Source organism: Carcharhinus amblyrhynchos, chromosome 17 (assembly GCF_965287045.1).
Source record: "Carcharhinus amblyrhynchos chromosome 17, sCarAmb.v2.hapA, whole genome shotgun sequence".
NCBI classification, from domain to species: Eukaryota; Metazoa; Chordata; class Chondrichthyes; order Carcharhiniformes; family Carcharhinidae; genus Carcharhinus; species Carcharhinus amblyrhynchos.
Window position 1 is genome coordinate 47945801 of NC_137340.1, and position 27364 is coordinate 47973164.

General features: G+C 42.4%; 1 protein-coding gene across 2 annotated transcripts in view; it reads left to right on the forward strand.

Moving 5' to 3' along the window:
- Positions 1-27364, forward strand: part of LOC145354499 (metal transporter CNNM2-like) — a 281922-nt gene that overhangs the window by 242026 nt on the left and 12532 nt on the right. For both annotated transcript variants that reach the window (XM_080205921.1, XM_080205923.1), the window contains one exon: positions 15511-15689. In XM_080205921.1, the coding sequence (XP_080062047.1) occupies positions 15511-15689 (179 nt within the window). The remainder of the gene's footprint in view (positions 1-15510; positions 15690-27364) is intronic.

A 27364-nucleotide genomic window follows, 5' to 3' on the forward strand; every position in this document is an offset into this window, starting at 1 on the left:
GATAGTGGCATTGAGGCCACAGTCAAATTACACTGAATGGCAGGGCAGGCTCAAGGGACTGAATGACTTGCCCCCACTTATTCATAATGTATGTACAAAATCAATTCTACTTATGGATTTTTTGCGAATACTAATGCATGGATTTTTTTGATAGTGGTGAATCCACCATAAATTATGGCACTAGCCATATGAAAAAACCAAGCAAGTCATGAGAATATGGTACTCGTTACCACAGGGATTAGGTGAAGTGAAACATTTTAATGCATTTAAAACACAACACAAGTACAGGCAGGAATAGGCCATTTGGTCCTTTGAGCTTGCACTATCAGTCAATATGATCATCGCTGATCTGATGTGGCCTTAATTCCTTTTATGTCCGTTTTTCATAACCCTTAACTCCCTTGTCAATCAAAAATCTGTTTAATTAATCTCAAATGTATTTGATGACCCAGCCTGTACTGCTCTTGGGGGGAGATGAGAATTCCAAATATTAAAGACCCTGAGTGAAGAATTTCCTCCTCTTATCTCAATCTTAAATGGATGTAGGATCCATTCATTCCTTTGAATAGACGAAGGCAGCATTAGTACGGAGTTTTAAAAATGAATTTCTTTTATTGAATGAAACTTAAAATCCGCATTACAGAAGTGAAAAGGAACATAAGAACATAAAGACAAACTTTGAAACAGGCTGCAAAGCTAGTCCCTCTACTGTACTGGATAGGATCTCGAAAACAAACCGCAAGCTGAACACAGTTCCAAAATATATGTTAATTCTTATCTTGTTCTTGTGAGTGTCCTTTGCAGTCTGTTTCTGTCTGGCCAACACAGATCTTGCACTGTTGTTATCAAGACTTGTTTTGATTGCTGTGCACTTTTCAGGAACATGGTCAATTTTCAGCTAATCTAGCGTGCCTCCTGAGTTTTAAAATGTAGTCAAGTTTAGCGTCAATTTTCTTAAGCTTATCATGGTTAGTTACATAGACAGAAATATCTTAAAATGAAGTTTTTGCATAAATGAAGTCTTTGCACAGACTGAAGCAAACAGAGCTAAGCATACATAGGATCTCTGAATGGGAGACCCCTTATTTTAAAACTGTGTACCTCCTAGTTCTAGATTCCCCAATGAGCGGCAATATTCTCTCAGCATCTGCTCTATCAAACCCCCAACCCCCCACCTCAAAATTGTGTGTTCTGTTTCATTCTTCTAAATTCCAAAGATTACAGTCTCAATCTGCTCAGTCTCTCCTCGTATGATAACCCCCTCATCCCAGGAAGCATCAGCCTGATAAATCTTCTTTGAACTGCCTCCAATGCAGTAATGTTCCTCCTTAAGTAAGGTGACCAAAATGCACAAAGTAGTCTATGTGTGGTCTTAACAATACCCTGTGCAGTTGTAGCAAGACATCTTTACTTTTATACTCCATCCTTCTTGCAATGAAGAGTAATCTAAGGAGGAAGCTAGATGAGCACATGAGGCAGAAGGCAATAGACTGCAGCAGTTGACAACCACCTTAAGGGCAATTAGGTATGGGCAAAAAAATGCTGGCTAGCCAACTGTGTCCACATCCCACGATATGGGATGCAGTTTATGGGACACTGGCACCAGTATTGGAGAAAGTGGGACCTGTACCATTAGAACAGTCTATACCTGAAACCGTGCTGGGACTTCGATTTAATTTACTATTGTCACATGTGTTAGTATACAGTGAAAAATATTGTTTCTGGAGTGCTATGCAGACAAAGCATACTGTTCATAGAGAGGGAAACGAGAGAGTGCAGAATATAGTATTATAGTCGTAACTAGGCTGTAGAGAAAGATCAACTTAATGTGAGATAGATCCATACAGAAGTCCAGTGGAAGCAGAGAAGAAGCTGTTCTTGAGTAGGTTGGTATGTGACCCCAGACTTTTGTATCTGTTTCCCAATGGAAGAAGATGGAAGAGAGAATGTCCGGGGTGTGTGGAGTCCTTAAATATGTTGGCTGCTTTGCCAAGGCAGTGGGAAGTATAGAAGCTGGTTTGCGTGATGGATTGGGCTACATTCACGACGTTTTGTCATTTCTTGCAATCTTGGGCAGAGCAGGAGCCATACCAAGCTGTGATACAACCAGAAAGAATGCTTTTTATGCTGCATCTGTAAAAGTTGGTGAGAATCATAGCTGACATACTAAATTTCCTTAGTTTTCTGAGAAAGTAAAGGTGTTGGTGGGCTTTCTTAACTGTAGTATCGGCATGGGGGGACCAGGACAGATTGTTGGTGATCTGGGCACCTAAAAACTTGAAGCTGTGGACCATTTTTGCTTCATCCCCAGGGGCATGTTCTCCTGAAGTTGATGACAATCTCCTCCATTTTGTTGACATTGAAGGAGAGATTATTGTCACCACACCAGTTCATCAGATTCTCTATCTGTTTCCTGTGCTCTGTATTGTCATTGTTTGAGATCCGACCCACTACGGTGGTGTCATCAGGAAAATTGAAAGTAGAGTTGTGGGGGTATTTGACCACACAGTCATAAGTGTATACGAAGTATAGTAGGGGGCTCAGAACGCAGCCTTGTTGGGCACCGGTGTTGAGGATGATTTGGAGGAGGTGTTGTTGCCTGTCCTTACTGATTGTGGTCTGTGGGTTAGGAAGTTCAGGATCTAGCCACAGAGGGAGGAGCCGAGGCCCAGGCCACAGAGTTTGGAGATGAGTTTCGTAGGAATAATGGTGGTGAATAATGTGGGATAGTGTTGTTGCGAGCTGCATAGCTAGGGAAGTAGAGAGGGTTTTAAATTAATTAGTGAGGTTAAGGGATCAAATTTGGGAAGATGTCTCTGGCAGGAGAGAAAGGTATAGTGGGACATCGTAAACAGAACATGATAGGAAAGGGTAAGGAGTATAAATCTAAGAGTAAAACAGCCATCGAAGTTACAGATTACAAAAATAACAAAAGGACAAAACTAAAGGTTTGTATCTGAATGCATATAACATTGAAACAAGGCAGATTAACTGATGATACAAATAGAAATAAGTACAATCTCATGGCTGCAGGATGAAAGATTAGCCTTCTGAGAAAGTAGAGGCATTGGTGGGCTTTTTTAACTATAGCGTTGGCATGGGGGGGACCAGGACAGATTATTGGTGATCTGAACACATAGAAACCTGAAGTTCTTGACCGTCTCCACTTCTTCACCTTTGATGTAGATGGGACACGTCCTCCATTATCTTTCCTGAAGTCAATGACAAACCTTTGTTTTATTGACATCGAGGGAGAAATGATTGTAATTGCTCCATTTCACCAGATTCTCTGTTTCCTTCCTGTAATTTGTTTTGTCATTGTTTGAGATCTAACCCACTACAGTGGCATCATCAGAAAACTTGAAAATGGTGTTGGCGTGGAATTTGGCCATGCAGTCATTGGTGTGTGAGGAGTATAGTGAGGGGTCAAGGACAGCTCTACAGGGCACTGCTATTGAGGATAATCATGGAGGTGCTATCGTTACCTTTCCTTACTGATTGCAGTCTGTGGGTTAGGAAATCTAGGATCCAGTTGCAAAGGGACGAGCCAAGCCCTAGGCCATTGAATTTGGAGATGAGCTTTGTTGAAATAATGGTGTTGAAGACTAAGCTGTAGTCAATGAAAAGATGTCTGACATACAAGTGTCCATGTTGTCCAAGTGTTCCAGGGTTGTGTGGCCAGGGAGGTGGTGTCTGCTGTGGACCTGTTACAGTGATTGGCGAACAGTAGTGGATTTAGACAATCTGGGAGAATGGAGTTGATGGTTCGATTTCTCCCAAAAAAACTTCTGTGTCAAATTTGCATGAAAACTGGAGTAATTCCGCTGTTTTTTCATGGAGGCTGGCAGCATAACGCTGAGTGGGCCACTGTGCATGCACTGATCTGTCAGCACTAAGATTGGTGCCCGCACAGAAGCCCCGCCTTGCCAGCTTTCCGATTGCTGGTCAGTCCCGTGACCCTCGCATCGCGAGCTCATCCCACCCCCCCTCCGCCCAACATCACTTGCCCAACCCTTCCCCCCTTGCACAACCACAGTGCTGATGCCCAGGCTGGTACTGTCAAGGTGCAATGCCCAGGGGACACTCTGGCTCCCAGTCGCTCCTGCAGGCTTGGGCCATTAGGGCGGAGTGCTGGCAGGATGGCACAGTGGTGAGCATTGCTGCCTCACAGCACCAGGAAGCTGAGTTCAATTCCTGGCTTGGATCACTATAGAACGTAGAACATTACAGCGCAGAACAGGCCCTTCGGCCCACGATGTTGCGCCGACCAGTTAAAAAGCAATGACCCTCTAACCTAAACCAAACCCTTTCCATCCATAAACCTATCCACGGATCTCTTAAACGCCCCCAAACTAGGCGCATTTACAACTGCAGCAGGCAGGGCATTCCAATCCCTCACCACCCTCTGGGTAAAGAACCTACCCCTGACATCCGTCCTATAACTACCACCCCTTAATTTAAAGCTGTGCCCCCTCGTGCTAGCTTTCTCCATCCGAGGAAAAAGGCTATCACTGTCCACCCTATCTAAACCTCTAATCATCTTATATGTTTCAATAAGGTCCCCTCTTAGCCGCCTTCTTTCTAACGAAAACAACCTCAAATCCCTCAGTCTCTCCTCATAGGACCTCCCCTCCATACCAGACAACATCCTGGTAAACCTCCTCTGCACCCTCTCCAAAGCCTCCACATCCTTCCTATAATGTGGAGACCAGAACTGCACACAATACTCCAAGTGCAGCCGCACCAGAGTCTTGTACAGTTGCAACATGACACTGCGGCTCCTAAATTCAATCCCCCTACCAATAAACGCCAAGACACCGTAAGCCTTCCTAACAACCCTATCTACTTGATTCCCAACTTTCAGGGATCTATGTACACATACACCTAGATCCCTCTGTTCATCCACACTGTTCAGAGTCCTACCGTTAGCCCTATACTCCACACATCTGTTATTCCTGCCAAAGTGAATTACCTCACACTTTTCCACATTAAACTCCATCCGCCACCTCTCGGCCCAGCTCTGCAACTTGTCCAAGTCCCCCTGTAAACTAAACCCCCTTCCTCACTATCTACCACACCTCCAACTTTGGTGTCATCAGCAAATTTACTAATCCACCCAACTATACCCTCATCCAGATTATTTATAAAAATTACAAACAGCAGTGGCCCCAAAACAGATCCCTGAGGCACACCACTCGTAACTGAACTCCATGACAAATACTTACCATCAACCACCACCCTCTGTCTCCTATCCGCCAGCCAATTCCTGATCCAACTACCTAAATCACCCTCAATCCCATACATCTGCATTTTCTGCAGAAGTCTTCCATGGTGAACCTTATCAAACGCCTTACTAAAGTCCATATATACCACGTCAACTGCCTTACCCCCATCCACCTCTTTGGTCACTTTCTCAAAAAACTCAATAAGGTTAGTAAGGCACGACCTACCCTCCACAAAACCATGCTATCTCCAATCAATTCATTACTCTCCAAATAACTATAAATCCTATCCCTAATAATTTTTTCTAAAACCTTACCCACAACAGAAGTAAGACTCACCGGTCTATAATTCCCGGGGAAGTCTCTGTTCCCCTTCTTAAACAATGGGACAACATTCGCCATCCTCCAATCCTCCGGCACTATACCTGTGACCAACGACGACCTGAAGATCAGAGCCAGAGGCTCTGCAATTGCCTCTCTTGCCTCCCAGAGAATCCTAGGGTAAATCCCATCCGGCCCAGGGGACTTATCTATTTTCAAACCCTCAAGAATATCTACCACATCCTCCTTATCAACTGCAATACTGTCCAGTTTACAACCCTGTAACCCAGTGTTCTCCACAGCTACATTTATGTCCCCCTGCGTGAATACCAAAGATAAATATTGGTTCAATGCCTCTCCAATCTCTTCCGGCTCCACACACAAATTCCCACTGCTGTCTCTAACTGGCCCCAATCTTGCCCTAACCAACCTTCTGTTCTTAACATATCTATAGAACGCCTTAGGATTCTCCTTAATCTTATCAGCCAAAGTCTTCTCATGTCCTCTTTTAGCCCTTCTTAACTCACTCTTTAACTCCCTCCTAGCCAATCTAAAGCTTTCTAGTGCACTACCTGAGCCCTCAAGTCTCATCCGGACATAAGCCTCTTTTTTCTTTTTAACCAGCGAACCAACTTTCTTAGTGCACCACGGTTCCCTCGCTCTGCCAATTCCTCCTTGTCTGACAGGGACATACATATCAAGGACTCGCAGTAGCTGCTCCTTGAAAAAACTCCACATTTCGGACGTTCCGAGACCCTGTAGTCTCCTAGTCCAACCTATGCTTCCTAATTCTCTCCTAATAGCCTCACAATTACCCTTCCCCCAGCTAAAACTACTGACTCGAGGTTCATGCCTATCCCTTTCCATCACTAAGGTGAACGTAACCGAATTGTGGTCACTATCACCAAAATGCACATCAACTTCCAAGTCTAGCACCTGGTCTGGCTCATTTCCCAGCACCAAATCCAATATAGCCTCACCTCTAGTTAGCCTATCAACATACTGAGTCAAAAAACCTTCCTGCACGCTTTGCACAAAAACTGACCCCTCTAATGAGCTACAGCCATAGCTATTCCAATCAATATTAGTAAAGTTAAAGTCCCCCATAACAATTACCCTATTACTTTCACTCCTATCCAGGATCGTCTCCGCAATCCTTTCCTCAACCTCTCTAGAACTTTTAGGAGGTCTATAAAAGACTCCCAACAGGGTGACCTCCCCTCTCCTAATTCTAATCTCAGCCCATACTACCTCAACAGACAAGTCCTCATCAAACTTCCTCTCTGACACCGTGATACAATCCTTGACTAATAATGCTACCCCTCCCCCCCTTCTACCTCCTTCTCTGCTCCGACTGAAGCATTTGAACCCCGGAACCTGCAACAACCATTCCTGACCCTGCTCTATCCATGTCTCTGAAATGGTCACAACATCATAGTCCCAGGTACTGATCCACGCTGCAAGTTCATCCACTTTATTGCGAATACTCCTCGCATTAAAGTATACGCATTTCAAACCCTGCTCCGCTTCACCCCCACGATGCCGTGCATTGCAGTCCCCATCTATGCCCCCCTCACTTTCACCCACGCTACTCAGGATCCCATCCCCCCTCTGAATCAGTTTAAACCCCCCTGCATAGCCTTTGCAAATTTTCCCCCCAAGATATTGGTTCCCCTCTGATTCAGGTGTAGACCATCACTCCTGTAGAGGTCCCACCTTCCCCAGAATGAGCCCCAATTGCTCAAGAACCTGAACCCCTCCCTCCTGCACCATCCCCTCATCCACGAGTTCAAACTTTCCCTCTCTCTGTTCTGCTCTAAACTATCCCGTGGCACAGGCAAGAGTCCCGAGATAACCACTCTGTCCGACTTGGCCTTAAGTTTCCACCCCAACTCCATAAAGTTCTGCTTAATATCCCCTTCCCTTAACCTCCCTATGTCATGCGTCCCCACATGAACTATGACTTGGGGTTGATCTCCCTCTCCCTTAAGAGTCCTAAACACCCTCTCTGAAACATCCCGGACCCCAGCCCCTGGAAGGCAACACACCAGCTCTGAGTCCCTACCATTACCTCTGACTCTCCTATCCGTCCCCCTAACTGTGGAGTCCCCAATCACTAGGCCCAATCTTTTACATCCCCTAACCACCTGAGCCTTCACAACAGGCTCACCTCCAGAGACCTGCTCCCTTTGGCTATCTCCAGTTGATTCCTCCTCAACTGTAGCCTCCAGGACAGAAAACCTATTTTGGAGGGGAACAGCCCCAGGGGATTGTCCCCCCAATTGCTTCTTTCCCCTCTTCCTGGCAGTTACCCAAGACTCATTTCTAGGAGTGACTATCTCTTTGTAACTCCTATCGATGTCCACCTCAGCCTCCCGAATTATCCGGAGTTCCTCCAATTCCAACTCCAGCTCCTTAACACGCTCCTCCAGAAGCTGCAATCTTACACACTTCCTACAGGTATAATCAGCAGAAACACTACTGGTGTCCCTCACCACATACATACCACAGGAAGTGCAGCTTACTGCCATCTCTGAAACAATTTCCAGCAGAAAAGAAAAAAAAAGAAAAAAAAACTTCCCACACACTTATAATTAGGTTAGAGGAGGTGGGAGGGTGGGATCTCTACCAGTGTAGAGGATCGGGTATCCTCTCTGTGCCAATTTATAGGGTCAGAGACCCGAAAGAAAAACTACAAATACCGGTAAGCGTCCTAGTGACGACTTCCGGTTTCTAACTAATTCAAAAAAAAGAAAAAAAAACCACCACTACTCGCGACTTTAAACTAGAAATAAGAAGTTAAAAATGTAAACAAGAAAAAGTACCTTACTTGCGACCTCCTCACACGCCCAAAAATCGCTGCCTCTCAAAGCTGCTCCACAGGAACAATGAACAATTTGTGTGAAGTCTGCACGTTTACCCCACATCTGCATGAATTTTCTCTGGGTGCTCTGGTTTCCTCCCATGGTCCAGAGATGTGCACATTAGGTGAATTGGCCACAGTAAATTCTCACTTAGCATCCCGAACAGGTGCCGAAGTGTGGCGACTAGGGGATTTTCACAGTATCCTCATTGTAGTGTTAATATAAGCCTACTTCTGACACTAATAAATAAACTTTAAACTTTAGTTCCCCATTAGTGGGGAGCTACTGTAATCCCTGCTGGAGTGAACCACTCTGGCGGGGGGAAATGCTAACAGGCCTGGCGACTTCAGTCCCTGGCCCGCGAATAATATTTTAAATATATGGAAATAACTATTTAAATGGGCTTGGTGCCTCCCCACTGATTTCCAGCGTTGAGCTGATGCTGCCGGAAATCCAGCACTGGGAGCCACTTTCGGGGCGGGAATGCATACACGAATCCGACGCACTGGCTGCCGTGAGATTTTCTCGGCCCATTGTGCTACAAAATTAGCGCAGCAGGATGGGAGGACGATATGTTCCATGACTAACCTTTCGAAGCACTTAATAATGGTAGGAAAGATAGGTAAGAAAGTAAGTTGTGAAGAGGACAAAGGGAGGCATAAGTTAAATGAGTGGACAAAGACCTGACAAATGGGGTATGTGAGAAAATGTGCCACTGTCCATTTTGACAGGAAGAATTTTTTAAAAAGCATATTATTTAAATGGTGAGAGATTGAGATTCAGAGAGGTCCCAGTACAGGAATCACAAGTCATTAGGAAAGCCACTAGAATATTACCATTTATTATAAAAGGAATTTAATATATAGTTAGGGAGATTTTGCTTCTATGGTACAGAACACTGGTGAGGCCTTAACTGGAGTACTATGTTCCAACTGCATTGGAAGCAGTTCAGAGAAAGTTTACCAGACTAATATCTGGAATGGATTATCTTATGAGAAAAGGTTGGACAGGCTGGGCTTGTATCCGGTGAGTTTAGAAGAGTAAGAAACGTACTTGATCCTGTGGAGTCTTATGGGAGAATGTAAAATTAGGGTCACTGATTAAAAATAAGGGATCGCCCATTTAATACAGAGATGAGATAATTTTTTGTCTCGAAGGGTCATGAATCTTTGGAACTCTCTTCCTGAAAAGATGGTGGAAGCAGAGTCTCATTATTTTTCAGGCAGAGGTGTTTAGATTTTTGGTAAGCAAGATTATCGGGGATATGTGGGTGAATGCAGATTTGAGGTGACTATCAGAGCAACCATGATCTTATTAAATTTTCACAGGGGATTTTTACAGTAACATGTTAATGTAAGCCTACTTGTGACTCTAGTAAATAAAATTAAAACTTAAAAACGACAGAGCCAACTCAAGGAGCTGAATGGCCTACTGCTTCATGTTGTACATTTGATGCATTGGTTTCCTTCTTTAAGTAAGATGAGAGGTCACACGACACCGGATTACAGTCCAACATGTTTATTTAAAATTACAAGCTTTCGGAGCTGGCCCTTAGTTGGGTGAAGTGGAACAAGGTGCGCAGACACAGAATATATAGACAAAGAGATGATAGCCCTACATTCTCAGGTAATCAAGAGTGTCAACAGATAAATACAGACGGTGTAGTATAGTGTAGGCCAGCTGAATAACAAATCTTTACAGATAGTCATGAGCACTAATAGACAAGTGTAAGCAGTTAAGTATGGTCAGCATGTGTAAAATGTCGACAGACTGTATAGTAAGTGAAGGGATGACCTAAGAACTGATCATTTAAAGCAGAGAGGTAATTACTAACAATCAATGAATAAGATGGTGCTAAACAATATGCAAAAGAGAAAGCTCATCCTTGATTGTTTACTGGGGAATATGTATACAAGTACATCAAAACACTTTGCAGTTAATAAATAATTTCTGAAGTATAGTCACTTTTGGCTTGTGGACAGAAGTGACAGCCTATTTGTGTAAGAAAGTTCCAGAGATGTCAGGTAAGTTTAAAGAAAAATTGGTCTATTTTTGAGGCATTGTTTGACGATTGAATGTTGAGACTAGAAAAGAGCTTAGTCTTTGAATAGTTATGTAATGTATCCAGGAATAAAAAGGGTAATTGGGCTCATGTGCACTCACCCCACATCTTGCTACGAACTCATTTTCAACCTTCCATCTCATCTACTTCTTGATAAAGCTGAATAAAGGGACGCCAAGCTCTCAGAAACCTCTGTATAAGATGTGTTTCTCCGATCTACAAAAGACAATCAAAGAAGCTCTAAGAGGCCCTAACCTTTATTAATTGTCAGAACCTTACTTTCCTTCACCCATAGAACAGCTCTATAGATCAATTATCCTCAGAAAAATAAAACCTCAAGTCTAATTTACTCACTTCTTTTTGAATGTAAATTGATGGCCTAGTTCCACCTAGCCCCACCATTTCACAACAATCTGTCAGTTAGTTGAAAATGCTGTTAATGTTGGTCATGGATCAGATTTCTTTTTTAGCAGTTTGCAAACCTCTTGCCTTCAGCAGACTCGCAGCTAAAACTGCAACTCTAAAACTGCAAAAGCCCCTTTCTGCTTTAGACCCTGTTTATCACAGGACCCTGTCAATCAGCTTTAACGAGAAATCCCAGGGCAACATCTTGAACAAATACAAGTGCTTCCAGACACACCAGCTGCTAGTAGACCAAATTTTAAATTTTAAACATTTCTCTTAAACAAGAGAAAATATATACATTTTATATTTATGTTAATTGCACTTGTATCGTCACAATATATTCAAGGATTTTGTAGAAGAATGGGAGATTGCTAGTGGAACAATAATTTGCAAAAGTGGAGAAGTGGAGAAAGTGTATTTTGAGGAGTGGCCATGGAAGATTTGAAAGGAAAGACAGTTCCTGAGAAGTGGAGCCATTTACATCACCTAGCATGGGAGCCAGGAAGAAAAGGTTTTTTTGATATTCATTCATGGGACATGAGCTTTGCTGGCTGGCCAGCATTTATTGCCCATCTCCAATTATTCAGATTTACAGTATGGATACAGGCCCTTTAGCCCAACATGTCCATGCCATCCAGTTTTTGCTACTAAGCTCGTACCAATTGCCAGCATTTCCCTCTATACCCATCTTACCCATGTAATTGTCTGAATGCCTTTTAAAAGACAAGATTGTACCTGCTTCTGCTACTGCCTCTGGCAGCTCATTCCAGGCATTCACCACCCCCTCAGTGAAAAAATTGCCCCACGGGACCCTTTTGTATCTCACTCCTTTCACCTTAAACCTATGCCCTTCATTATTTTATTGGCCACTGTAAGATCATCCCTAAGCCTCCTATACTCCAGGGAAAAAAAGTCCCAGTCTGTCCAGCCTCTCCTTATAGCTCAAACCACCAAATTTTATTAGCATCCTAGTAAATTTTTTCTGCACTAATATCCTTTCAGTAACAGGGTGATCAGAACTGTACACAGTCTTCCACGTGTAGCCTTACTGATGTCTTGTACAACTTCAACAAGACGTCCCAACTCCTGTATCCAATGTTCTGACAAACAAACATGCTGAATGCCTTCTTCATCACCCTGTCCACCTGTGACTCCATTTTCAAAGAGCTATGAACCTGTACTCCTAGATCTCTTTGTTTTACAACTTTCCCCAACGCCCTACCATTAACTGAATAGGTCCTGCCCCGATTCGATGTACCAACGTGCATCATCTCGCTTTATGTGAATTAACTCCATTTGCCATTTATCGACCCACTGGCCCAATTGATCAAGATCCCATTACAATCCTAGATAACCACCTTCACTGTCCACTATGCCACCAATCTTGGTGTCGTCTGCAATCTTACTAACCATGCATCCGAACTTCTCATCCACATCATTACTATAAATAACAAATAGCAGTGGACCAAACACCGATCCCTGAGGCACACTGTTGCTCACAGGCCTCCAGTTTGAAAAACAACCCTCTACAAGCACCCTCTGTCTTCTGTTGTCATGCCAATTTTCTATCCAATTGGCTACCTCACCCTGGATCCCATGAGATTTAACTTTATGCAACAACTTATCATGCAATACCTTGTCAAAGGTCTTGCTAAAGTCCATGTAGACAACATCGACTGCACTGCCCTTATCTACCTTCTTGGTTACCACTTCAAAAAACTCAATCAAATTGGTGAGGCATGATTTTCCTCTCACGTTAGGGACAGTCAGCATGACTTTGTAATCAGTCCTTGCCTCTAAATGCCTGTAGACCCTGTCTCTCAGAATATCTTCTAACAACTTACCCACTACAGATGTTAGACTCACCATCTGTAGTTCGCAGGCTTTTCCCTGCAGCCCTTCTTATACAAAGGCACAACATTTGCTACTCTCCAATCTTCAGGCACCTCATCTATGGCTGTCGATGATTCAAGTATCTCTGCTAGGAGACCTGCAATTTCCTCCCTAGCCTCCCACAACGTCCTGGGATACATTTAATTAATCCCAGGGATTTATCTACCTTGATGCACTTTAAGACTTCCAACACCACCACCTCTGTAATATGTACACTCAAGGAATAACTATTTCTTGATGGGTGGCACAGTGGTTAGCACTGCTGCCTCACAGCGCCAGTGACCCGGCTTTGATTCCCGGCTCACACTGTCTGTGTGGAGTTTGCACATTCTCCCCATGTCTGCGTGGGTTTCCTCTGGATACTCTGGTTTCCTCCCATAGTCTGAAAGACTTGCTGGTTAGGTGCATTGACCCGAACAGGTGTCGGAGTGTGGCGACTAGGGGAATTTCACAGTGACTCCATTACACTGTTAATGTAAGCCTTACTTGTGACTAATAATTAAACTTTATTTATTTTCCCCCAAGTTCACTAACATCCATACCTTTCTCAACAGTAAATACCAATGAGAAATATTCATTTAGGATCGCACCCATCTCTTGTGGATCTGCACACAGGTGACTTTGTTGATCCTCTTTGCCATTGAGAAGGTGGTGGTGAGCTGTTTTCTTGAATTGCTGCAGTCCACATGCTGTAGGTTGACCCACAATGCCATTAGGGAGGGAAATTCAGGATTTTGACCCAGCAATTTCAAAAGAATGTTGATAGATTTCCAAGTCAGGATGATGAGTGGCTTGGAGGGAAACTTGCAGGTGATGATGTTCCCATGTATCTGCTGCCCATGTTCTGCCAGATAGAAGTGATTGTGGGTTTGGAAGGGGCTGTCCATAGATCTTTGGTGAATTGCTGCAGTGCATCTTATAGATGGTACACACTGCTGCTACCGAGCATCAATGGTGGAGAGAGTGGATGTTTGTGGATGTGGTGCCAAACAAGCGGGCTGCTTTGTCCTTGATGGTGTCAAATTTCTTGAGTGTTGTTGGAGCTACATTCATCCAGGCAAGTGGGGAGTATTCCACCACACTCCTGACTTGCGCCTAGTAGATGGTGGACAGGCATTATTGCATGGAAGGCAGCTCAGAGAAGGTTCACTAGACAGATTCCAGGGATGAATGAGTTGACGTTTAAGGAAAGGTTAAGCCTATACTCATTGAAGTTTAAAAGAATGAGAGGTGATCTTATTGAAACATTCAAGATTGGTTAGACAAAGGAGTTGAGGGTTTTGAGGAATTGGCAGGAAAGTCGAGTCAAGGCTACAATAGGTCAGAAAGGACTTTATTAATCAGCGGAGCAGGCTTGCGGAGGCGAATGACCTACTCCTCCTAGTTCTTAATTTCGTTATATTTCCTGGTCTGATGTATATGGACCCACAGCAATGTTGTTGACTCAAAACTGCTTTTTGAAATGGCCTAGCAAGTCAATCTGTTCAATGACAATAAGGATGGACAATTATTGCTGGCCTTGAAAGAGATGCCCGCATCCCATAAAACAGGAAAAGATACAGTAGTGAATGGTCAGAAATTTGTTATGTAATCAAGGCTTATGAAGTGATAAGAAAGCAAAAACAGATGGATATTAATCTGTTCATCCTATAAAATGAAGCTGTCCAAGCAGACATTTTTTATAAACTAGCATAATGGACACAGACTTGTAGTGGAGATAAATATCCCTCAAAGCTGAACCATGCAAAACCTTTTCTCAAGTGGCAATAAAATTCCGAACATTTCTCATATTTTAAAAATTGCAGTTACAAATGAAGACTCCACTCTCCATAGTGGCAGAAGCACACGCTTTTTTGGAGCCTCAAACAATGTGCAATTGAATTGGTTAAATTATCCTACTGCATGTCTGTATGAGACTCATTTTGTATGAGACAGCAATTTGTTTCATTCATAGAATATATGATAACTTTTATGAAAAGTAGTCTTCTTCTCTATTTTCACTTTGCAGAAGTTCTCTAAGCTTTTGGAAATTCTGTAACCTGCCTTATTAATGCAAGGGATTCAGATCTTGAACGGTGATTGATATTTAACTGTCAACAAAGAAGAGGCCTCTGAGCTCCAGGCAGTGCAACTTGGGGAATGCATCCCCTCCCCTTCACTGGAGGTTCTTAGGTAGGGATTTCACAACAGTTGTCTGGGAAGTGCAAACTTCTCATGGGCAGTTACCTGCACTGGGAACCATTTGAAAAAAAATGTAAATAGCAAACTTCTGATGGTTCCTTCTGTGTTACATAAATATTGACCCAGAAAGAGTTAGAAGAATTGAAACCACACCTAACATTTGGACAACTGTTGTGCAGACCTACACCAGCAGAGACAGTGAAATTAAATATGAAGACAGAATGGTCAAAAGGTTAACTGGTAAAGTGACTCAAAAGTGCAAACATTATTACCTTTGGCATTGCTATCAGTGTGCTTTGATGTAACCACCTTAGCTTGATACAGCAAAGTTTGTTAACCTGATAGTTTTGTGCAAATGCACAATGTGAAGTAAGTGACTCTACTAATATGCCAAGCTAAACCTTGTAAATGTAGAGAAAAGTCAGCGTGCTTCCCTACAAGCCTACTTAGAGATTGGATTTGAAATCATATTCTAATCCAAAATAATATTGCATTGAATAATTATATATATAAAACATGCCAGCCTATTTCAACTTTCCAGCGATGTTTTCTCTTTGCTCAGATAATCGATCTCCACCTCGAACGTGTGGCTTAAATCATTCTGATTCTTTGAATCGGGGTGATCGAATTGATTCAATAGCATCACAGATGGGAAGCAACAACAGTCAGCTAAATTCTTTGCTCCAAGTATACGTTCCAGATTATTCAGTGCGGGCTCTGACTGACTTACAGTTTGTAAAGGTAAGGTTAGATGTGATTATTCTTTTAAAATTCTGTTGAATAGAAGATGCACTGTAACAGAAAATAGTCTAATAGTCAATAATCTCACATGTGTCATACTTCCTTGGGCTCAGTTCAAATTATAACTTCAACCTATTTCAGATAGCACTAGAACAAGTTTTGAACTTGAATTGATTTGTTCCTGAGTCGCATTCCAGTCTGCCAAACTTGATGCCTTCTCTAGTTAATCAGAATAAACATATTTTTACATGCCAAATCTGACACAGATTTCATGAAACTTCCTTTTTCATTGTAGTTTTAAATTAGATGTCCAACTAATGAGAATGTACAGAAGAAATAAGCTAGAGGCTGATGCGTTAGAATTGTTAAAGTGCAATATGGAAACTTTTATAAAACATGAATTTATTTGAAATTAGTTATGTTTAGATGGATGTCGAAGTTGGAAGATTGTAACTCGTGTATGAGTAGTATGTCTTAACCTAACCTTTTTTGATGCAGATTGAACAGAATGTTAAGATCTTATTTGTCAGATAATTGTGTGACAGAAGTATGGTCATTTGTACCATTTGTTACATGTTGGGCTTTTCCAGATTATTAGAAACTTGCTCTGATTGTGAAACCCGCATTATCTATAAATTTGGGTGAAAATCAGGCCTGTTTATTTTATTTGGATTCTACTCTCGCATCACTTCTGAGGAAGTTTAATAATTATATCAAACATAAACTTAAACACAATTGATTTATTCAGATAATGATTTACCAAACAATTTGTTGAGGTCAGTCCAAGTAATAGCTATGAGGCAGGTTTTGAAGGGATTAAACAGACGTACCTGTCAGTTGAGTTGCTTTGATTGGCAGGATACACAAAACTTGGAAAAATATGACAGTGGAGAAGCTACGTGATCCCTGCTGGATACAGTCTTTAAATGAGGTAGATTTTGATGTCTGAGTTATTGCATCTTATTCCATGTCTATTGTGATTAGGTAATTAACCACTGTTAAAAGTTTCCACATGGTGGCACAGTGGTTAGCACTGCTGCCTCACAGCGCCAGGGACCTAGATTCGATTCCCAGCTTGGCTCACTGTCTGTGTGGAGTTTGCAGATTCTCCCTATGTCTGCATGGATTTAGTCTGGGTGCTCTGGTTTCCTCCCACAGACCAAAGATGTGTGGGTTAAATGGATTGCTAAATTGCGCCTTAGTGTCAGGGGAACTAACTAAATGCATGGGTTTATGGGGATAGGCCTGGGTGGGATTGTGGTCAGTGCAGACTTGTTGGGTCAAATGGCCTCCTTTTGCTCTGTAGGATTCTATGATTCTATTTTATATCAACAAACTTATATGACAATTCTGCCTGTAAGAAGAACTATTTTACTCAATCACACAATCTACCTGATTACAAAATCAGGCAGATTTTCATGTTAAAAGGATGCACACTAGATGGAGGGAAATAACAAAACATGACACAGCTATTTTCCTTGACAGGTTTATTCTTAAGATGTAATATTACAGGTCTTTGCTTTCTAGCTACCAACAATATCCCAGCAGATGCTCTTTATATGTTTTCTCAGTCCTTAGTCAAATAGTGCCCATCGTGTGTATTTTAACAACATAATTGACTAACTATTAAAAGGTCACTTGTAGTTTTTATGCAGTTTTGTTTTTGTTGGGGCTTTTCTGAATTAGATTTTATCTTTGATTGCTAGTCTGGTAATGGATTTTAATTGTTTCTAGCACCTGGGTAAGCTTCATTCCTATTTATTCAGGCACATGAACCAGTGCAGACACGATGAGCAAAAGTGTTGTGCTGTACCATAATCTATGTTTGTTACTAATTCTCTGTATTGTCTTGACTGGCTTTGTATTTACATATTTCATACAGTGAAAAAAAGATAAATGCCATTCTTCCAGAATGAAGTTGTAGATGCTTTAGCAGCATCCATCTTGTGTGACGATGATTGGTGCCTTTAGTAATCACGTCTGTGTCAAGTATCAGAAGCCCCACTTTGCCCTGGTTTTTACTACAGGTGAAGGAGGTGGCCTGAGAAGGCGCAGGACTCACTGGCCTCATTTTTCTCTGGACCCTCTTCTCAGCCAGCTGAACTTTGCATTTTTCCTCGCCTCATTCAGTGCCTCTCCAGTTAGCCTCCAAAAGTTGTGGCTGTCTCACTGTCTTCCACTTGTCTACCAGCTTAGTATCTTGCTTGCAGGTATCTTGTAGCAGAGGTGTGGACATATCAGAATGTGTAATCCAGTGGCCAGTTCATTGTATGGAAGGTACGATATGGGAATATGGTGGTCATCCATCTGATGAGTGTCGCCAAACCGACATGGATATTGTTGGCTTTAGCAATTAACGTATCCTGATTCAATTATCATGCACCAGGACCTCGGAGTTCCCCCATCCAGCCAAGAGATGCTGAGTATATGTCTGAGACTGCCTTTCCTACCTGTCATATGTTGTTGAACTCTCACCACTGTGAAGGAGTTCTCTGAGGACGCAGGCTCATAGTTTAACGTTCTTGGTTGGGTTTCTCAACTTGGTCACAACAGCTGGAGCATTATCAATGCACGTCCAGATTTCAGCATTGACAGATTACTGGTGAGTGTGGAACCTCAAAATGCAAAGCTATTAACCCGCAGCATTACATTGTTAATGCCGATTGATGCAGTATGTCAATGTCCTGGACCATGACATTTGTCTGCATGATGCTAATGGTCTATAGGCATGAGAGATTCTGTCCATTAGCAGCTTGAAGTTATTCCTTGGTGTGAAATGCTAGTCTGGCATCATCAATGTAGTGCAACACCCTAATGAGGGCTTAGCACACTTTTGTCTTGGATCTCAGGTAGACCAGACTGAACAGTTCTGTTGTATAATTGGACACTCTCAGAAGATGAACTGAAGGCATATGATAAAGAGAATACTATGTCAAGAGATGTCAGTGCCTGAACAGAACAGTCCCAGTGTTGCCCCAATATAACTGACCTTGCTGTCATCTTATCATGGAAAAAGGAGAATCACACAATGTATCTTTAGAGAGCAGCCAATTTTCTTCTGCAGCTTAAATAGACACCTCTGCTCGTGATCAAATGCCTTGGTGCAGTTGGTGGAGGCAATGTATAATGATCTGCTTTGATCACGGCATTCCTTTTGACAACAGCTGGACTGAAAAGATCGTGTCAGTTGTGGATCTTTAAGTCCTTAAAGCACAAAGGATTCACAGTTGATGCATTCAGTCAAGACCTGCAGTCCAACAAGGACGTCGCAGGCAATTAGTTTTCCTGTGGTGCTCAAAAGGGAAATGCATCGATAGTTGCAACTGATGCAATCATTCTTGTTCTTGTACAGGGCCAAAGCGTTTGCATCATGTATACTGAAGCACTGCCCACTTTGCAGAGGCAGAAAAGTTCTTGTGATGTTGTAAGAGTGCCAGTTTCCTATGCCTGATGAAGTCAGGCAGTATTGCATCATCACCTGGAGTTTTGCCAATAGCAAGTGAATCAATAGCTTTGCTAAGCTGCTCCACTGTGGATTCAATATCCAACACTACAGGCAGCCTGTAGTGTCTTGAGCTTTCTTGGTGATGGTGTTCTCCCTAGCACCTCAAGGTAGTGTTCCAACTTCTCTGCAACTGTTTATTACAGTTGGTGATGACCTTCCCTATTTGCTTTCTTTTGCTGATGGACATGTTACCTTTTTAATCCACATGTTCCCCTAACATTTCTTGTGTCCGAGGACATCTGGATATTCTGGCAAGTTGTAATCAGTAGTCATTGACACAGTGCTTAGCTGTCTGCTGGACTTCACTTGAAGAAGCTTTTGGTTCACTCAGAATCTTCTCAGCTAGATTTCTCTGGTAATTAATGAGTGTGGATTGCTTGACTTAATAACAGCATCATTAGCCTTGATCCAGTCAGCATTTTCCTCTGTTGCTTCCCCTATATCAACAATGTAGTATTGCAAATGACGTTTTGAAGTTACGTTCCAGCAGTTTGGGCTGAAAATAAGAAGAAAGGTAGCACACAAAAGGTAGGAAGCATATTGACTCTCTGCTTCTACCCTCTAAACACTTGCCAATCTGTTGGACACATGAAAGTGTAGACGCTGTAGAAATTGTTCAAATTGTCTTTGTATCCTAAGTATTTAGTTGAATGACATTGTGAAATAATTAGCTCGAGAAGCTGTATCTCTTTACAGGAATCAGATCAGATGCAAATCAAAAAGTGGGAAGTATAAAATGACTGAGGTGATGGGTTAGAGTCTGAAAGGATAAAAGAACAAAAATATGATGGCTGGAATTTTCCAGTGAGTTTACTTTGTTTACATTGGAGTTGTACATTTCTTGCCTGGACTTCTGAGCCAGGACTCCTCAGAACTCTGGAGTGAACCTGCTCTTGGTATCCTTCCTTGTGGTGCAAGTGCATTGGAGGACACCTCCCCCTATTTATCACAGTAGCTGCCATAACCTGGTATGTTTAAATGTCCCAAACCTGCTTTGAGAAGCAATAGAGAGAAAGTAAGTGGGTGAGGGGGTTAAGGTGAAGGAAAATGGCTAAGGGGGTTAGGATGACAGGTAAGTGGACGAGGGGTGTTAGCAATAAGGTATCTCACAACACCAGATTAAAGTCCAACAGGTTTATTTGGAATCACGAGCTTTGAGAGCGCTGTTCCAACACTGGCATCTCCATGTTGACAGCTGTTAAAATGATAGGATTTATTTTCATTCCTTTGTGGGATATGGGTGTCACTTATGAGGCCAGTATTTGTTGCCCTTGAACCGATTTTCAGGGGGCAGGAAGGTGGGGTAAGGTTGCAACTAAGTAGGCGAGGGGTGGGCTACGGTGGCAGGAGAGTAGACAAGGGCACTTAGGGTGGCAGGATAATGTGCATGGGAGGGTATAGAAGTTAGTAGTGTAGTTACCTAGAAGCTAGAACAGGTTTTAATCCTCCTGATGTTTCTTACATAACTAAAAAAGGCCACTCGAAGACTCTGACTCGTAACTCAAAGTTTCGGAGGTTTCCAGGTGCAGGGTAATTGACCATCGGAAGTTCAGACTTTCCTGACAACTCCAGCACAGTCGGCACATTGGGATGTCCAAAGGATACCCGAGTGCATCTTGGGGATTACCTTTGGTATATAACCAACTGGCGATCGATAGTTCTCAGCCAGTGAAGGAGTAGATCAAAAAATGGAAACTGAGAATCCAAATAGAAGAACCAGTCCAAAACGACACAAGTATGTATGAGAAACCATTGTTTGACGAAACAATTATTTGCTTCCAGCTACAGCAACCTACAGTTTGTATTCCAATGACTCATTTATTTTAATCAGTGCGGTAACACTTACAAATTAAGTAAAAAGATTGACATCTGAACCTGATCACACAAACCATCAAAAACACAATAATCGGAAGAGAGTATGTTATTCAGCTTGCATTTCACAGGTGACAATACTGTGATCAGAACAGGAAGATTTGACCATTTTAGTCTTGTTCTTGTACCACTCAAATCCTTCAATAACTAGATATTTGTACAGAATCCTTGTAGAGAATCTTTAACAGGAATTAATCAGCATGCCACTCAATTTAAAATCACTTGCACAACCCTACTATTTTGTGAGATATGTTTCTTCAGTTTGTAGATACTAATTTCTTCTTGTCCATGTCTTCTCATTCTATGATCTGATCAAATAGCCTTGTTAACTTCATGCTATTCATGCATTATAAAGAACTAGACTGTGTAATGTTAGTGTTTCTTTAAGAGTTTTTTAATTCATGCTCACACTGATGTCATTATGGGGAGGAAAGAACTGTTAAGGTCAGATGACAAGGGTTGATTTTCAGTTTCAATTTGGAGCTGCAAGCTAGAGTTGGATTTTAGAAGGGACAACAAGATAAAAAGAAGTGTTTTCCCTCTCTCCCTATGTTTTGAAAGTTCAGTTGGTTTCCTGAAATGCAAAAATCTAGGGACTGGACCAGTGCCTCTCTGCTGCTTTGGAAAGCTGTCTTGTCTTCAAACTGTTCTGAGTCTCAAGAGCATTGGACTGCAGAATTCGACTAATGGCCTCAATCCCAGTATCAAATGAGCATTAGTCTGCTCCGTTAAACCTGTGAAAAGAATCTTTTGTCTATGAGAGGTTTTGATTTTAATTGGGATAGCTTATATGTATTCATTAAGGGTCATATATTATGATTGTTTGTTTCTTGTTTATAATTAATAAAAGTTCTTGCTAATTTTCTTACTTCACGTGTTAACTATATTCTTAAATGAACTTTAATTAAGAACATAAGAAATAGGAGCAGGAGTAGGCCATCTGGCCCTTCGAGCCTGCCCCGCCATTCAATAATATCATGGCTGATCTGTCGTGGCTCAGTTCCACTTTCCCGCCCTCTCCCCATAACCCTTAATCCCCTCTCTTATCAAAAACCCATCAACCCGCTTCTTAAAAATATTTAGCGAGGCAGCCTCCACCACTTCAACGGGCAGAGAATTCCAGATATTCACCACCCTTTGAGTGAAGAAGTTCCTCCTCAACTCCGTTCTAAACCGCCCCCCCTTTATCTTGAGGCTGTGCCCCCTAGTCCTACTGTCTTTTTTGAGCGGGAAGAGTCTCTCCATCTCTATCCTATCCATCCCATTCATCATCTTATACGTCTCAATGAGATCTCCCCTCATTCTTCTAAACTCTAACGAGTACAAGCCTAGTTTATTCAGCCTCTCCTCATAGCTCAACCCCCTCAACTCCGGTATCAGCCTAGTAAACCTCCTCTGCACTCCCTCCAAGGCCAAAATATCCTTGCACAGGTGCGGCGCCCAAAACTGCACACAGTACTCCAGCTGCGGCCTCACCAATGCCCTATACAGCTGCAGCAAGACCTCCCTACTTTTATATTCAATCCCCCTCGCTATGAAGGCCAGCATCCCATTTGCCTTCCTGACCACCTGCTGCACCTGCAAGCTGGGTTTTTGCGACTCATGCACAAGGACCCCGAGGTCCCTCTGCACCGTCGCCTGCTGCAGTTTTTCGCCACGTAAGTAATAGTCCTTCCTACCATTCTTCCTACCAAAGTGGACCACCTCACACTTGCCAACATTAAATTCCATTTGCCATTTCCTGGCCCATTCGCCCAGCCTATCTAGATCCTTCTGCAGACTCTCCACACCCTCCGCACAATTTGCCTTTCCCCCAATCTTGGTGTCATCAGCAAATTTCGACACCCTACACTTGGTTCCCTCCTCCAGATCATCTATATAAATGGTAAATAGCTGAGGCCCCAGCACCGACCCCTGGGGCACCCCACTAGTCACCAACCGCCAATCCGAATAGCACCCATTGACCCCCACTCTCTGCCTCCTATTTGACAACCAATCCTCTATCCCTTGTGGGTCATTTGAATGATATCTTAAGTGAAACATGTTTATCGTAGCCAAATTCAAAATGCAGAACTTATGATTCAGCTGGACTTCATAAAACACTTTGGAGTTTCTAACCTGAATCATTACAATGAGGGCTCAAGCAGGAATAAAATCTGTATTTCTTGATTGATTTGGGATTATTGAACTCAAAGACAGTGAGTGATGAGCATATTGGTGTTTTCTTTTTAGGTGTTATATTCAAGTTTAAATAGGGAATGCCTTGTGGAATATTGGCTCTTTCAGAGGCTCAGAGGTTTTTGGGAATGGAAGAAGTCATGCAAGGTAGTTTACAAAAGGTGACTAAAACAAAGCTTTTGGAATTAGCAAAGACATTACAGTTGACATTGCATGACAGTGTATGGAAAGCGGAGATAATTGTGACGTCAGCATTTAAAATTGCCATGAATTCAGTCAGAGTCATTGGAAATGGCTAGAATTCAATTTCAATTGAAACAGCTTGAACATGAAAAACAATTAAAGCAGCTTGAATTTGAAATAAAGGAAAGAGAGAGGGTAGTGAAAGAAAGGGAGGCCATTACAGCAGAAAAAGCATATGAAAAGGAGGCTATTGCAACAGAGAAAGCCAAAGAAAGGGAGCAACAAAAAGCAAAAGAATTGAAACAGTTTGAATTATAACAAAAAAAATGAAACTGTTTGAATTGCAGGCAGAAGAAAAATAAATAATTAGAACTTCAGAATCTGAAGAGACAATTTAAACTTGAAATGTTAGAAGTGCAAGTGTGTAAAACTGCAAGGTTAGCAGCAGAAATGGCAGATGATTATGAATTAGTTCATAAATCAATGTTTGGTTTCCAATATCAGTTTCCCCAGTTGGGGAAAATATAAATACTCAGGTGCTAAAGGGAAAGAACATAAGAAATAGGAGCAGGAGTAGGCCATCTAGCCCTTCGAGCCTGCCCCGCCATTCAATAAGATCATGGCTGATCTGTTGTGGCTCAGCTCCGCATTCCTGCCCTCTCCCCATAACCCTTAATCCCCTCGCTTATCAAAAACCCATCAATCCGCGTCTTAAAAATATTTAGCGAGGCAGCCTCCACCACTTCAGCGGGCAGAGAATTCCAGAGATTCACCACCCTTTGAGTGAAGAAGTTCCTCCTCAACTCCGTTCTAAACCGCCCCCCCCTTTATCTTGAGGCTGTGCCCCCGAGTCCTACTGTCCTTTCTGAGCGGGAAGAGTCTCTCCACCTCTATCCTATCCATCCCATTCACCATCTTATACGTCTCAATGAGATCTCCCCTCATTCTTCTAAACTCTAACAAGTACAAGCCTAGTTTATTCAGCCTCTACTCATAGCTCAATCCCCTCAACTCCGGTATCAGCCTAGTAAACCTCCTCTGCACTCCCTCCAAGGCCAAAATATCCTTGTGTAAGTGCAGCGACCAAAACTGCACACAGTACTCCAGCTGCGGCCTCACCAATGCCCCATACAGCTGCAGCAAGACCTCCCTACTTTTATATTCAATCCCCCTCGCTATGAAGGCCAGCATCCCATTAGCCTTCCTGACCACCTGCTGCACCTGCAGGCTGGGTTTTTGCGACTCATGCACAAGGACCCTGAGGTCCCTCTGCACCGTCGCCTGCTGCAGTTTTTCGCCACGTAAGTAATAGTCCTTCCTACCATTCTTCCTACCAAAGTGGACCACCTCACACTTGCCAACATTAAATTCCATTTGCCATTTCCTGGCCCATTCGCCCAGCCTATCTAGATCCTTCTGCAGACTCTCCACACCCTCCGCGCAATTTGCTGTTCCACCAATCTTGGTGTCATCAGCAAATTTCGACACCATACACTCAGTTCCCTCCTCCAGATCATCTATATAAATGGTAAATAGCTGAGGCCCCAGCACCGACCCCTGGGGCAGTCCACTAGTCACAAACCGCCAACCTGAATAGCACCCATTAACCCCCACTCTCTGCCTCCTATTTGACAACCAATCCTCTATCCACACTAACACCCGACCCCCAACTCCATGCCCCCTTACCTTCTGCAATAACCTCTTGTGAGGTACCTTGTCAAACGCCTTCTGAAAATCAAGAAAGACCACATCCACCGGCTCTCCTCTATCCACTGCCCTAGACACATCCTCATAGAACTCCAATAAATTTGTCAGACACGACTTCCCCTTAACGGAACCGTGCTGCGTCTGCTCTATCAAGCAATTCCCCATCTTGTGGGAAATAATAAAGACGGTGCACCTCCGGTTAAAAATGAAATACAGGAGGATGGAAGAGAAATGAAAAGCCTCAGATGTTTCCCTGTAATAAATTAGCCATGTAAAGTCACAGTGTTGATGGTTTAAGAAAAGCATTGGGAAGACTGATGTGATAAAACAGGATAAGCCTTTGGGGTTTGTTAAAGTGGTAAAGGAAAACCCAATTGAAATGAAAGAGGTGCAAAAGAATGAACAGCCTGATCAGGAGTTGATAAGGGTGCCAGATCTCTTTAAGAATTTATCTGTTTTGGTAAAGCTTTTTCATGTGTACCAAGAGGAGTAGGTAAAGAAGTTAAAATTTTAAGAGATATGGGAGCAAGCCAATCTTTGATGATAAGAGATGAATTATGTAGTCTGGAAGGTGTGTTGCCTGGTAATATATGGAATTCAGGGTGAGAAAAGTAGTATTCCATTATATGAGGTGAGGTTGGAGAGCCCAGTGAAGGGTGGTGAAATGATAGCAGGAATAATAGAGAAATTATCTTGTTCAGGAATAGCTTATCTTGGGTAATGATGCAGCTGGATCACAGGTTGGAGTGATGCCTACTGTGGTTTGAAAACAAGTGGAGAATCAAACAACCTATCCAGAGATTTTTCCTGATTGTGTAGTAACATGGTCAGAAAGTCACAGTTTAAGACAAGAGGACAAATCAAAGAGTGAAGATCAGAAAGTTGAAGTTTAATTATCAAATTATTTTTGATCAGATAATTGGAAATGAACAAGTACAGCTGGAGGATGAGGTGGAAATTTTTAATTAGGAAAATTAGCAGAGTTACAACAGAAAGATATAGAAATAAAACAGAAAGCACATATGGAAGAGGAATCTTGAGTGTATACTAGAATGTTATTACCTTAAAAATGATGTCTTAACGAGGAAATGGAGACCTTTTCATATTCAGGAGGATGAAAAGTGGGCAGAAGTTCATCAAATGGTATAGAAAGGAGATGTTGTGAGTAGCGCATGAGGACCAGTAGGAGGTCATTTGGGAATAAGGAAAGCTCGAGCTAAAATATAAAAACATTTTTATTGGCCTGGACTGCATAAAGATGTAGTTAAATTTTGTCGATCATGTCACGCAGGTCAAGTGATAGGGAAACCTCAAGCAGTGATAAAACCAGTGCCCTTAATACCCATTCCAGTATTTGAAGGACCTTTTACAAGGGTCTTAATGATTTTGTGGAACCCCTCCCTCAAACAAAAAGTGGGAATCGATATCTATTGACTATAATGGATGTGTCTACTAGATTACAGAGAAAGGTTGAATAGGTTAGGACTTTATTCCCTGGAGTGTAGAAGAATGAGGGGAGATTTGATAGAGGTGTATAAAATTATGATGGGTATAGACAGAGTGAATGCATGCAGGCTTTCTCCACTGAGGCTAGGGGAGAAAAAAACTAGAGGACATGAGTTAAGGGTGAAGGGGGAAAAGTTTAAAGGGATTATTAGGGGGGGCTTCTTCATACAGAGAGTGGTGGGAGTGTGGAATGAGCTGCCAGATGAAGTGGTGAATGCAGGTTCACTTTTAGCATTTAAGAAAAACTTGGACAGGTACATGGATGAGAGAGGTATGGAGGGATATGGTCCAGGTGCAGGTCAGTGGGACTAAGCAGAAAAATGGTTTGGCACAGCCAAGAAGGGCATAAGGGCCCGTTTTTATGCTGTGACGTTATATGGTTCTGTGGTTTCCAGAGGCCATTCCATCATGTAATATTACAGCTAAAAGGATTGTAAATGAGTACTTCAATCTTTTGCTAAATATGGACCACCCACTGAAATACAATCAGATTAGGGATGAAATTTTACCTTAAAGTTATTCAAGGATGTTATGGATGTCAAGCTTACGAATAAAACAATTTAAATCAACTGTGTATCATCCAGATACTGCTGGGCCTCTAACAGAAATTTTTGTCTCTTCACTGGACACAGGTGAGGTCCCAGAGGATTGGAGGATAGCAAATGTGGTCCCGTTATTTAAGAAGGGTAGCAAGGATTACCCGGGTAATTATAGGCCGGTGAGC